This window comes from Natator depressus, chromosome 7, assembly GCF_965152275.1.
Source record: "Natator depressus isolate rNatDep1 chromosome 7, rNatDep2.hap1, whole genome shotgun sequence".
In the NCBI taxonomy this organism is placed as follows: domain Eukaryota; kingdom Metazoa; phylum Chordata; order Testudines; family Cheloniidae; genus Natator; species Natator depressus.
Window position 1 is genome coordinate 40559404 of NC_134240.1, and position 13341 is coordinate 40572744.

Consider the following 13341-nt stretch of genomic DNA (forward strand, 5'->3'; position numbering starts at 1 on the left):
CGCATCCTTGCCTCAAGGGACTTCTCTTTATTCAGAGACAGTACACTAGGTAACAGAACAAGCAGTGAGTGGTTAAGATGTTTAAATATTTCATGGAAGGTGGGATTCTCCTCTTTCCCCCCCCACGCTCCCACTTTTCTCTCTTCCCCCTCCCTTGTTGCTACTAATGTACCCCTTCTTCCCGCCCCGATGCCAGTGTCATTCACTTCACTTCCCAATACAAAAAAAGTAAATGAAGTGATAGAGAGGAAACTGAACTACAAAACGTGCTCATCAGAACCAAGGTCACATGGCTTTTTAGGCGGTCTCTCTCCTCTACCTGTTTTTCTCTTTAATTAAACTGAAAGCTTTTTCAGGAGAAGGATCGTATTTCTCCTATGTGTTTGAACAGCACTTAGTTTATTGGAGTCCTGATCCTAACCGTCTCCTTTAGGAGCTAGTGCTTTTTTGAACTAACTGGAGGGGATGAGGTGAAATGCAGAGATGCCCAAGAAGAAAAGGTTTCAACATTCAAATCAAATGTGTTATTTAACAATGTGCTACATAAATTCCTTCTGAAGACAAAATATCCATGTATTCAGAAATCAATTTGTTATATCATGAAGTTGTCTACTCTATAGGCAAGTAACAGAAAATTTGGCCTGTGGAGTTATTTGCTATGCATTAAACGGATAGTATCTCTTAAAAACTTTGATTTTAACAGACTGCTAATTATTTCATAGCACACAGCTTTTTCTCTAAGTTAATTTACATTTTACTGCTTAGTCCTTGTGTATTAACAACGGTATCAAGTTCTGTGAAATTTTCAAACTTCTTTTTTTACACTAACACTCCCTGTGTGGGTTCATCACTTTTCAGTTAACACTTGATCCTGAGTCTGCTTTTATTTGTAGATATGGTGAGGCAATTGTCAAATTAAGGAAATTGTGAACCTTCTGTGCCTCTCTAACCAGTTTATTCTACTCATGTAATTAAAAGTAAAAAGCAGGAGGTTTTCCTCAGTAATATTTGGACAAGAATTTTCATCTTAACATGAAATAAAGCATAGGAATATACACATTCTTCAAAAGGCGACAACTAAATAGGGTGTCACTGAGGCCAAAAAAAAAAAAAACAAGATTCAAAAAAGGATTGGACATTTAGATGGATAACAAGAACATCCTGAGTGGCAGTATACCAATATACAATATATTTAATGCTTCAGGAATTAAACCAATTTCTAACTACCAGAGGTTAGGAAATATCTCACATCTTCCTTGGAGGCATCTGTTGCTTGCCACTGAGACAGGATAGCGGATTAAGCGGACCACAGGTCTGATCAAGTATGGTAATTCCTGGGTTTACAAAGGCCAACTGATTAACTCTTAAGAGAATCTGTCCAACTTTTCTAGACTTCAATATCTCAAGCAAACTGGGGAAAGGAAAAGGAAATAAAACATCCTTAAAAAAAGGCCATTGTGCAAAAAATCCTTTTAGCCCAAAGGGACAGAGAGGACACAGAAGTAGGTTAAGTACTTTTTTATGCTCAACGCAGATAAATTAACAAATGATCATGTTGAAAGGCATAACATGCTGAACAACAGTCCTGATATTTGTCCAATTTATGAATTAGAACAGCTGGTCCCTACTTAGCAGTAGAATACTCAATTCTTCTTTGTCATGAAGCTGGCGTTTCTCGATCTTCAGGGAAGAGAAGGAGCTAGAGCACTCAGATGCTACAGGCATGGACGTTTTATGAATAGTAAAGATAACAGGAATGGACATCTAAACTATCTCCCCACTGGTGTGCAAGTAAAGGGCAATTGCAGCTACAAAGAGAAGTTTGAGCATTCACCAGAATGCATGCAATGCTTTAAAAGCAACTGATTACCCTTCTTGGCCTGCAGAGAGTCAGTACTGCGTATCTGTAAGGGCCCTTGAAGGCCATAGGAACGTGCTCCAAGTCAAACATATAATAAAAGTTAGTTTTTACTTACAGCACCAAAGTAAGGAGCCTGATGTACAACTCCTGTACCTTCTTCCTCCTTCACATAGTTGTCTGTGACCACAGTAAAAGCACCATTGTTTTTACACTGCAACACACAAAATATTGAAGTATTATAATCTTTTTCAGACATACAGGAAAGTAGCATTTTTCAAAAGGATTGGAAAATGTACATTTAACAGGTCAACCTTTAAGTCAAAAAGCTACAATAACTAGAACTATATTTTAGTTTGCTTTATGCATAGGTATAATTAATTATCTGACATTTCTAATCACTTATCTCAGCTAAAATGCAAAGCCAATCCATTCTTTTTACACAGCACGAAGAGTGTAAGACTAAATCTAAGACTTCTGTTGACAACTTCATAAAGTTGACTAATCCATATGCATGCACTGATCCAATCTCATGCTTAAGAGACTACAAATTAATAGGATCCTATAAACAAGATACATAATAAAAAAAGTCTCCAGCCATTTATAGACCTATATATACACACACACACACACATATATAATTATTTATAACCAAAGAAGCTTCTGCATCTCCATTGTTTCTTATTACCATAAAAATAGGGGGGGTTGCCACTAAATATTTTAAGTCAGCTGACAGGTTGATAAACACTAAAGAAAGCATGAAGGTAAAAGTTTGGGATGACATTTAACATTAAGTTTTAACTTTAATGGTGGAAGAAAATCGTGAAGGATAATGGAACCAATTATCTGCCATCTGTTCAGCATTCTGATAATTAAGAGTAATGAGCTATTTTCATATCCCTCACATAATTTAAAAGTAACTTAAAATGAACTATCCTTGTGATCACAATTGAAGCAATGATTTGTCACAGTATTAAGTTTTATCTTGGTCTGAAGAGAGATTTTTGAGAGTAAGGAAGCAATTCTGAAAAAAGCTGGAGTACACATATCAACTAATAAGGAATACAGCAAAAGCTTTTTTATCTGGCATGTTGGGGAAATGGGGGGTGCCAGTAACTGAAAAATTCCGGTTAACTAAGCGGGAAGGAGTTTGGGTGCAGGGCTGGGTGTTGGGGCATGGGAGGGAGTGCAGGGTGTGGGAGGGGGTTCGGGGCAGGGGTGCCAGATCCAGGGGGTGCTCATCTCGGGCAGCTCCCCGCAAGCAGTGACCTGTCCCTGCTGTTACTAGGCGGAGGAGCAGCTAGGCAGCTCTGCACGCTACTCCCGCCCCACGCGCTGGCTCCGCAGCTCCCTTTGGCCAGGAACTGCAGCGAATGGGAGATGCGGGGTGGTGCCTGTGGGCAGAGGCAGCGCGCAGACCCACCTAGCCCTGCTGTTCCTAGGCGGAGGCATGGACAGGTCACTGCTTGCAGGGAGCCACCCAAGGTGTGCGCCCCCCGGATGCGGCAGCCTGAAACCCCTCCCATGCCACAACCCGATCCCCCCTCCGACTAGGAGCAGCAGGGACATGTTGCTGCTTCCAGGGAGCCACGTGGAGCCAGGTAGGGAGTCTGCTGGCCCTGCACCAACCGGATTTTCTATGAAGATTAGAAATGCCGGTTTATAGAGCTTTCCAATTGATACAGGGCCAGATAACACAGCTTTTACTGTATTGAGATGCAGAGAGGCTACCATACAACCTTCCAACAAGTTAGTGTAGAGCCTATCTTTACACCCTGCAGTCCAGTTAATAGCTACAACTGTGATTCCCACCTTCTTCCAAAAATAGGTCTGCTCTCTATTGAGTTGATGAACTCCTTTTACCTCTGCTGACTTCAGGAATTGTCTGCATACACCAACTATTCTTTTATGTAAAGTAATTATGTATCAGCAGTTCAGTACTTTAACATTTGCATCATTCAGTCAAGTTCTATCAAGATGCTTATACACCGGTTCTATTCTCCATAACTCATTTCTATAGGCCCATGATGTGTATTAAACTATGTTCTTAGTACAGTAAAATATGTACTCCTGCTTTAAGTGCAGCATAACAAGACATCCATAAAGCCCGGAAAGGCAAAAATGCAAACAGTTACAGCAATATAGGGTCTTAATACTCCACATGAAAAAGCACAAAGAACCTCCAAGTTCAATGTCACCATAATTCCACTTCTGAATACGGAAGTTATGGTTTTAGAAGGCAGAGAATGAGGTTGCTGGCTGCAACTGAGCAGAGCTTGGTCATAGACACTGGGGGAATACTGACTGTTCAATAAAGAGTCCTCTGAAAACCTAAGTCATCCCTGCTCTCAACCTTCATCACCACCAGGGTGTGTACTTATATGAAGTATAAGCATAAAGGACGTAAGAAAGAAAGGTAAAAACAGAAGCAGCCAACTTTCTGGCAAAGTGACAGTGCTCTCTGTTGCAAAGCATGAGATGAGAGTATAGCCATGTTAATGTAATAAGGGACAATGAGTTTGTTTGTGGAAATACAGGCCTGAGATTTAACTTGCTTGGTATTTTACCTATTTTCCCCACAACATCTTGACAGTTGGGATTTTATTTAACATATAGCCAGCATTATCACTAAATCCAGCCAAAGTATGGGTCTTAAAATAAATGAAAGCAAATTCTTAAAGCACAATATTCATTTTGCCATCATATCAATGGGAAATATTGATCAAAACGTACAACTATTTAAAATTGCAGTCTCTTGGATTTAACACTGTCATTTGGTTCTGTGGCTAAACACAAGACTGACTTATCTTACCTTAATAAAATATTCAAATAGTGGTTTATATTTCTTGCCTTTAAGATTAATGCCAGGAAACCTATGTAGAAAAAAATTTATATGTACACACATTAACACACTGTAAATTGCACTAGTTACCTTATGGAGACTAAATCTAGAAGTACTATTTTTCTCTTTTTAAATATTTTTCATACTGAAATCTGATATGAGGAAAAGCACTTGTTTTCCAAATAGTTTGCTTCCTACTTCTACCTTTATTTGTCAACTTTAATACTGAATGAAAGCGGAGATATTTGTTAACGATCCCCACAATAAAGTACACATTTATAAATTAATGCAGGAGCAAAGCATAAATCAGTAACCCAATTCATAAGAAGTTATGATAGGACCGTCAGGAAATAAAAAAAATAAACTGGTTATAGTGGAGCTCTGTAGTATAAGCAGAGTGTCTACTGGTATTTACAATAATGAATAAAACTAAGTAAACATTGGCCCCAAATTACTAAGTCTAGAACTCCAAGCTCAGACATGTAGTCTCCTGAAAACATCAGAAGGGGATGAGAACTTAGAGCTCTAAAAAAGGACTGAAACAATTCATGTCCCAAGCTTCAAAGAGATGATTAGTTCTGAGACGAAAAAAACAATTTTAACATGCTGGAACACGGACCAGAAAACATGAAGGTGTGAACTATACAGGTGAAGAGCAGTGTAACACACAGGGAGGAAAATCTGGGAAACTAATAAATCTTCCATGATTAAAAAATATCCATAAATACTAAAGAGCCAATATATAAGAGACAGATGCATAACTTGCTTAAGCTTTTTCTAGGGAACTGCAGGAAAACAAATTATGTATGCTCCACTTCTGTTTTAAATGTATTTTCATTCTCAAAAAGATGTTAATGTTATAAAAAATGTAATTGTTTTGTAAAAAGGGATAAAATAACTGGCTTTATCTAGGTGCAGGAAGTTTCCAGTTCTTGGAAGATACCCAAGAGTGGATAGGATATCACTGCAAAAGGAAAGGTAAGGATGGGTGGGAAGAGAGGGAGCATAAAATGTTTTTGTTATACTGTATGCCTTTTATAAAAATTATGTTTTCTGCTGAAGAGCGCTAAAAAAGGTAAATCTGTTTACAGCAGCTTTTTGAATTATGAAGTTTTATTTTCTATTCTAAACTGTATTGGGAGGAATAAAACAAATAAGTCCTTACAAATGCGTGCTGACACTAGCTTTACAAGCGGAAGAGGTAGACTACCATATGGGAAGGATACTGGGTTGCTGAAGACAAATTTTTTTCCTACTCTGGCTTCCAAATATATTGTGTTTATAACCTTTTCCTTAGCTACAATAAACCCAGATGCAGTTTCTACTCTGACAAAAACTTCCATCCAAGCCTAATTTGCAGTTACAGATGTCAAACCCCTTGACAGGCTGTAGACGGATGTACATAAAAAGACATTCATGCGTTAAACCTATCTCCTAAGAAAGCAGTCTTGGATTCTGCAGGTTTTTAACTTCTTGCAGTAGTTCATTACTTATTTATAGAAAATGGAAGTTTAAAAGTGTGCAATAATTCATGTACTTGCCTGTCAAGTATCACATAATCACTTTCAGGTTTGTACAGTGCTACCAGCCTGGCTTCCATCAAAATATAAATCTTCCCTGTGGCACTATCTAGAAGGAAAAAAAAAAAAACAACAACAAATGAATACTCTACTTTTGTACCATTACAAAAGCTTCCATTTCACAAAAGAGCAATAAGACATCAGGTCTAAAACTACCCAGAATAATTCTGCTTACTAGACTCAAATTTTCTATTTTTCCCGAAAGATACATTTATACCCGTTTGATATAAATGCATTGCAAAGAGCTAAAATTTAGACAACACACTCTTGACATCAGCATTCGCACAGACTCCCTGAATTGTAGAGGTGATGCTTTCAGGACCTGACCTGCTGAACTGCCTTTTAGCAGCCTTTGCATTGAAATGCCATGGCTGCCTTAACAGATAGTTTGCCCACTGTTCTTTCTGGCAAGGGAAGGCAACCAGACAGGTGCAGCCCAGGCAGGTAAAACAGAGGGAAAAAACACTGAGCTAAACTATAATAAATTAAACAAGAGCTGCACGAATTAGTGGATCAGCGCTTTACATAACAATCACATTCTATCCCATTTTGCTGTGTTTCTGAGATTTACTATAACATCATGAAATTACTCTTAGCTCCTTTTTCCTTGGATTTAAACAAAGGAAGGTAAATAGGAAGCTTTAAATAATCGAAGTTGAACCTTTATCAAGAATAGGGTAATTCCTCCCTACCACTAACTCCCATACCCTTATATCAACTTGGAATATTTTCACTACTAAGGCAGATCACTATTCTTCCTCACCCCAGCTACCTTTAAAGGTATAGTTATAGTTTGACGATCAACTCCTGATTCTCCCCAAATTAGCAGAGGTCTAATATTTTGTACTGGTTTAATTATTACCAAACACCAAAATCAGCCATGACGCTGCCATGCAGGAGGCAATGAGATTTTTTTCCCCATAAATAATATTAATCTCTTATATAGCACTTTTCATCCGCAGATATCACAATATTTTATAAAGGAACATAAGTATCTTTATTCCTATTTCACAGGTGGGGACACAAACATAGAGGTGATTTTTCCACAGTCAAACAAAAGAACAGTAGCAGAGTCAGGAATAGAAAACAGGTCTGACTCCCAGTCCAGGACCTGCCATATCCAGGAGGCCATGTTGCCTCCACCTAGGTTAATTTATTAATTTGAAGAGGCCTTTGGAAATCCTAGACGTCCTGGGAAGAAACTAGCAGCAAACACCTACTCTTGAAGATCAACCAATGTTTTGCCATTATGGCAGAGGCTGTGATATGTTGTAAGAACAGTCTGAGGAAAAAATGGCATCTGAAAGCCAAATGTTTTCCTCGTGCTCGTTCATTTTAGGAATTTAAGTTCCAAACAGTTTGTTTGTTTGTTTTTAATATTCCGTGAAAGACTATTCTAATTGAGGACAAGTTCGCTTGGTTTCTAGTTATAATGATGAACCAACATTTCCTGAACTAGATGTTCCTGAAGAATGAGTTAAATCCCATACATCCTGTGAGGACAATGTGATCTTTGGGTTAAGTTAATGTTGTACATACAGCTGTTTAAAAGACTTGCTGTTTAAAAATGTTTACGGGGGGAGTGGGAGGATCTTTTTTCTAGCATACTTAGTGCATTTGACAGCACATTATGTGTAGTCAGTGTCACTATTCTTCCAGTATAGTCAGTAAGCAACAAGTGAGAAAAAAATTTAGACAATAGGGAAATGTGATTGCAAAATAATTGGTAGAAGTTAGGTGTTATGCCTGAAACTACTGTTAACTCTTTTTGAGCTTCATAGGTTTCAAGATGATTGTACGTCTTAATACTTGAAGGAGTGGTCAGGAATGAAGACTTAAGGAACAAAAATGAATTTATCCAAAAGCCTGTCTTGGGAAATGGTTAATTTGTCTCCCAGTGTTTTACATGTGCCACTACCTTAGGCATGCATAAATTAAATTTTAAAGTCTGTGTTAAAGTGAAAACTCTAACTGTGCCATTTCATCTGCGTTAAAAAAATGCCAGAAGTAATCTGAATCACTGCATTTGGTTATGTATGCTACAAATTTAGAAAAGGTCAGCAGTTTTGGAAAATCTGAAAAATTGAATGCAAAAATGATTGCTTATGCCCAAATCAACGAACATGATCTTAGTGTATTACACAGTCTAACTACAATAAATATTAAAATATACATTAGAGGAAACTTATCAGAACAGGGAATCATTAGGAGGAACTGCATTTCTTGTATGGATATTGCACAACACTAAGGAAAAAAATTCCCTTCTGAAAATGATACAAGGAACAAAGGATGAAGATAACATTCTTCTGGCTGCTGAGAAGCTGGAGCTGTAAACCTCTGAAAGATGGTGGGAGAAGTAGCAAGTAAAGCAAATCTATTTTTTTCATGCATTCTACCCACCTGTTATACATGAATTCCATTTTTAACCATAGGAACATGCTGCAGTGCATTTCCCAATGTATCAGGGGCCCTTAAGGAACAGGCTACCTTACACACTGACTTGAGCTAGCCTAATGCATTCTGATTCTCCTCACCAAAGGCAACGAGCCTATTTGGTCTGAAGTGGCTGGGAAGTGGGGCAAAGCAGAGAAATTGACAAGAGAAGAGTTAGGATCGCTTGGTGAGAGACTCTTTGGGGAGTGATGGGGGATTAACTGGTGAGATAACTAAACACCCATATTGCATACCTGCTTTTGCTCACTATGTAGTAGTGTAGTATGAGCATTTATTATGTAACTGCTAGTCCTTTAGTACTCACGTAATATAGCTACAATACAATCAAAGAGTACAAGATGAATGGAGATTTTAGCAACACAGTAAATTGGACTCATCCTTCAGAACAGCATACAGTCAATTCCAGTGAAATGCTACATGTTGAAAGTCAAACAGAATTGTATATCACAGAGACTGCCATACACATGTATGAGTTCAATGGAACTACATTTTCATTGTATTTCATATCAGGTTAGCACTTGCCTTTTACTTTCACATATTGCAATTCTGGGTTAACACAGAGGGCCAAGTTACTAGGCAGGGTCCAGGGGGTAGTTGTCCAAGCAACAAGAGAGACATTTTCATCTTCATCCAATGGGAAGCTCACAATCACCGAAGGATCTTGAACATCCTTAAATGAAACAGTGATAGGGAGAGGGATATGAAAGGTTTCTTGTGAGTTGGCGAGAAAACACTTTCCAAGGAAAAGCAGTGACAACTGTTGTCACTCAATTACCTGGTTCCTTTAGTGCCCTGCAACCTAGCTTGTCAAAGAAAGGCAATAAGAGTGAATGCAGATGAGGACCAACTTAAGCACATCTCTCCACCTCCCCCATGTAGGCTACTTGCCCAAATCACGAGGGACACAACTGCCTCAACGTAGTCAGAGTTTATTTCTAAAGCCTGAGAGTTGGGTGCCTGACTCCCTCAGATGCCTTTGATAATCCCTTCCTAAGATTATACAAAGATAATCCAAGATCAGAACTGGTTAAAGGTTTCCTTCATAGTTTAATAATTTTTCAGCTGCTGAAACCTGGAGTACAACACTCACCTAGTTTGTCCCAGGGGACCAGCAGTTGGGAGGACAAGCTCTCACTTGAGAAAGTTTTCTCTTCGCAGGCAACTATTGTTAACCAAGGCACATAAACTATATGTCCTTATACATATGAGTACATAGATGTTTAAAACATAATGCACAACTGACAGATGGTTTTCTACCAGTCAGCCTCCAAGAGTCCTGCCTTCAATCATGTCAAAGGAATCCTTTTGTATTAATAATATCAGTGTTACACTGGGAGAGAGTCAGTGGTGCAAGTAAGCAGGTACAGTCAGATACACCGTACCAGAAAGACATTTTCAGAACAGCAGGGCTCTCCCGGGAACAGCAGCAGAACGTGGGGCTGCCACTCTCAGTAGCCAGTGCCCCACGCCAGGAGCTCCTCTGCTATATCAATACCCACCCTTAGCTCCCCTCCCAGCCCTGCCCTCCAGCGAGGCTGTACAGACCCCAGAACGGAGACGCAGCTGCATGGAAGGGCTGTGGGCGGTAAAGCCCGGAGCTGCTGGTGTGGGGTCACCAGGCGGCCCCATGTTCTGCTCCTTTGGCCTTTGCGGTTCCTGGGAGAGCCATGCAGTTCCAAAATCAGGATCCAGCGCAGCAGGAGGACAGAGCCCCACCCCCAAGTAACATGGGATGGGATGGGGACGGGGAGAGTGTGGGGGCCCCGGGCTGGGAAGCAAGGCAGAGAGGGGTCACATGGGGAGGTCACGTGCGGCCCCCCTTTAGCTCATGCCCCGCCTTTGTGTCCCTCCCATGACTTGCCTATGTGTACCAGTGAGAATTAAAATCTGTTTGCACCACTGGAGAGAGTGAAGCACTTGCACAAGTTATAGTTTCTGTATTATCAATACTATTGGATTGTGGAAGATCTTAAATGAAGTTACGCCCTGATGAAGAGCCCAGAGTCTTACAGGATTCGCATTTTACATAATTGTGTAAGGAATTATTTCCAACAGGCAAATTTGAAGAGCAAGTGTTACTCAAACCCCAAATTTTTTGAAGCAACAGCAGTTTTATGGCTCGAATCTAAGTGGCAATACAGATCTACCATAGCTCTGTAGAGCTCGTTACCGAATGGCAGCCTGCAGGAATGGTAACATTTTTGTTATAGAACTAAAGAACAAGTTTGCTATTTTGTAACTAAAAGTAAAAGCATTCTCAGGCTCCATGATAGATTCTTAATGTGGAGTTTGATTCTCTTTATAAACCTCCAACTGCGTCCATTTTTCTTTCCTACCTACTTCACAGCGGTGTTGTGTGAATAAACTTAATGCTTGCACAATTTTGCAAACAAAATATTACATATACATTGAATATTTAGTAAGCACAAGTCTTCAATTAATGCTCTGATGTAAATAAATAGCAAACTAAACAGGGTTGGAAAGGTCACTGCTCTAATAGAAAACCTTCAGGTGAAACCTAGATGGATATCTGAAGTTGTTCAGGTAGGTAGACAGCACTTTTACTTCTGAATTGTTGGTGAAACAATGACCCCCACTGCAACATGGTACTGTAACATTAGAGGTGCCACCTGGTAAATGAAATATGAAAACCTGAAGACACGACCTCTTTTGTTTGCAAGAGAAGGTGCGTTATCTGTAAAGTCCCTGACAAAAAGGTACAGGGGCAATATTCTTCTGCCTGCCTAAAATCCCCCTGGAGTTTCAAATGAACAATTTATTCTTCATTTTCCCTCCTAAATAATGGCTCCTTCATTCCACCAATAAAGGGATACCACACTTCCATGGCAAGAAAGCTGATCCTTTGGTATACTATACTGTACAGTCTCTCTTTAGTTTGTGTGCTATGAAATCATTAAATTTAGTAAAACATGCAATGCTTTCCAAAGTGAAAAGTTCCAAACTGCATTAAAAAGCTTTCTTTGGGCATTTTTACAACATCTAACAAATTAACATCATATGCATAAACCAGGAACACTCAAACAGATTATGTCACGTTGCCATTTGTGCACTGAAAGCATCCCTGACTCCTCTCCAGCAACACAGCTCAGAATAGGTAATTCCACTATGGAATGGGCAGCTATTTACGTCAAAGCTAAGGGCTGCTCCAGAAGGAATTCTTTCTATAAGCAGGTGGGGCAGGCAACAGTCAGACTCAAACAGTTATGTAATGCTTGGATTATGAGCAACACCTAAGGAAGACCATGCTATAAATAAAATTTAGTCCCTACCAATTGTTATACAAAGACCGGGATGTTTCTAACCAGCTTGTTCGAATGTTTCACGAAGTACTCAACATGCCAAGCAACTCAACAACATCCTGGCATTTTGAAAGCTGAATCTTGTTATATTTACAAATAAAATAATTGCTTAGTATTTCTCGATTTGAGTTATCTCAGTTCCCTTAACAATATACTTTTCTTTACTCAGACACAAAATGACTGGGATTTTATTTATTTATTTTTCAATTGTGAAAGTTTGCTACATGGGGGCTTCCTCTAAGCACACTTATGGTTTCTGTTACACACTAAAATCGGTTTTTATACTATACTAATAATATCATGCTTCATTGCAGAAGTTCATGATTCCATTTCCTTCCTTCGTTTCTTGAAACGAGTGCTAAGGAATAGCTTTACTAATGGCACAAGAGAAGGCAGAGGAGCAACAAGTGGTATTTAAGCTGCAACACTGGATATAAGATCACAGAATTCAATTCTCCTCCCACAACTCATCTGCTAACTTTGGTAAGTTACAGGTGAGTCTGCTGAACTGCCAACTAGGTCGCCCCAGAAGATAAGAATCAATATACAGGGCATCCTCTGCTGGGGTGAGCAGGAAAGGTGCAGTGTAAAATATTCACTGTAGAAACCCAACACGGTGAGGTACTCAGAAACGTGTGAGGTAGAAGTGGAGCAATTTCCCGGCTCAAAGGCTGTGAGAATGGTGAAAGGGGAAACAAATAATGACCAAAGGAACTGTCAGAAAAATCACAGCAGGACATATACATGACTAGGCCAGCTCTTTACTAGCACTATTCTATCAGTTTGGAGTATGTCGATAAGCCTACATTCCACGCAAATGAAGTATTTAAACTTTCCAATCCAAAACAGACAGACACTCCAATATGACAGAGCAGTTTCAGGGGTCAGATTATTACACACACATATAGACACTGACGTACCTTGTAGTTCTGGTGAGACTCAAAATTCGAAAGGGGAGTATTACATGCTGTCGAGAAAGGCATAACCTTAACGCCTCTGTAAACCAGTCCTTTGTCATACAGCTGTTTGAAAACCCACCTAAAAGTAAATAAGGAACATATAATAGCTTAAGATTCAAACTAAAAGCAGCTGTAGTGTAGGATTATGATCCAGTAGAGAAGGTATTCTGAAAAGTTCATATAATTTTCAAACTATAGACAATATTTACTACTTGAAACACCAGAACTTAAAGCATCTGCACATACCATATACAAGTTGTATCTTGAAACAATATAAATACTTAATGCCACTATGACATTTTTGTTGTGAATATTCTTTCAGTTAGAT

The 13341-nt window shown here is 39.2% G+C and overlaps 1 protein-coding gene across 3 annotated transcripts in view; it reads right to left on the reverse strand.

The window, feature by feature from the left end:
• IARS1 (isoleucyl-tRNA synthetase 1) overlaps nucleotides 1-13341 on the reverse strand; it is a 225591-nt gene that overhangs the window by 145286 nt on the left and 66964 nt on the right. For 2 of the 3 annotated variants that reach the window (XM_074958200.1, XM_074958198.1), the window contains exons 8-12: nucleotides 12975-13092; nucleotides 9257-9404; nucleotides 6242-6329; nucleotides 4671-4731; nucleotides 1977-2072 (exon numbers count right to left, since the gene is read on the reverse strand). In XM_074958200.1, coding sequence (XP_074814301.1) covers nucleotides 1977-2072; nucleotides 4671-4731; nucleotides 6242-6329; nucleotides 9257-9404; nucleotides 12975-13092 — 511 coding nt within the window. Of the gene's footprint in view, nucleotides 1-1976; nucleotides 2073-4670; nucleotides 4732-6241; nucleotides 6330-9252; nucleotides 9405-12974; nucleotides 13093-13341 lie in introns of all 3 variants that reach the window. The other variant, XM_074958201.1, reaches the window with a different exon arrangement.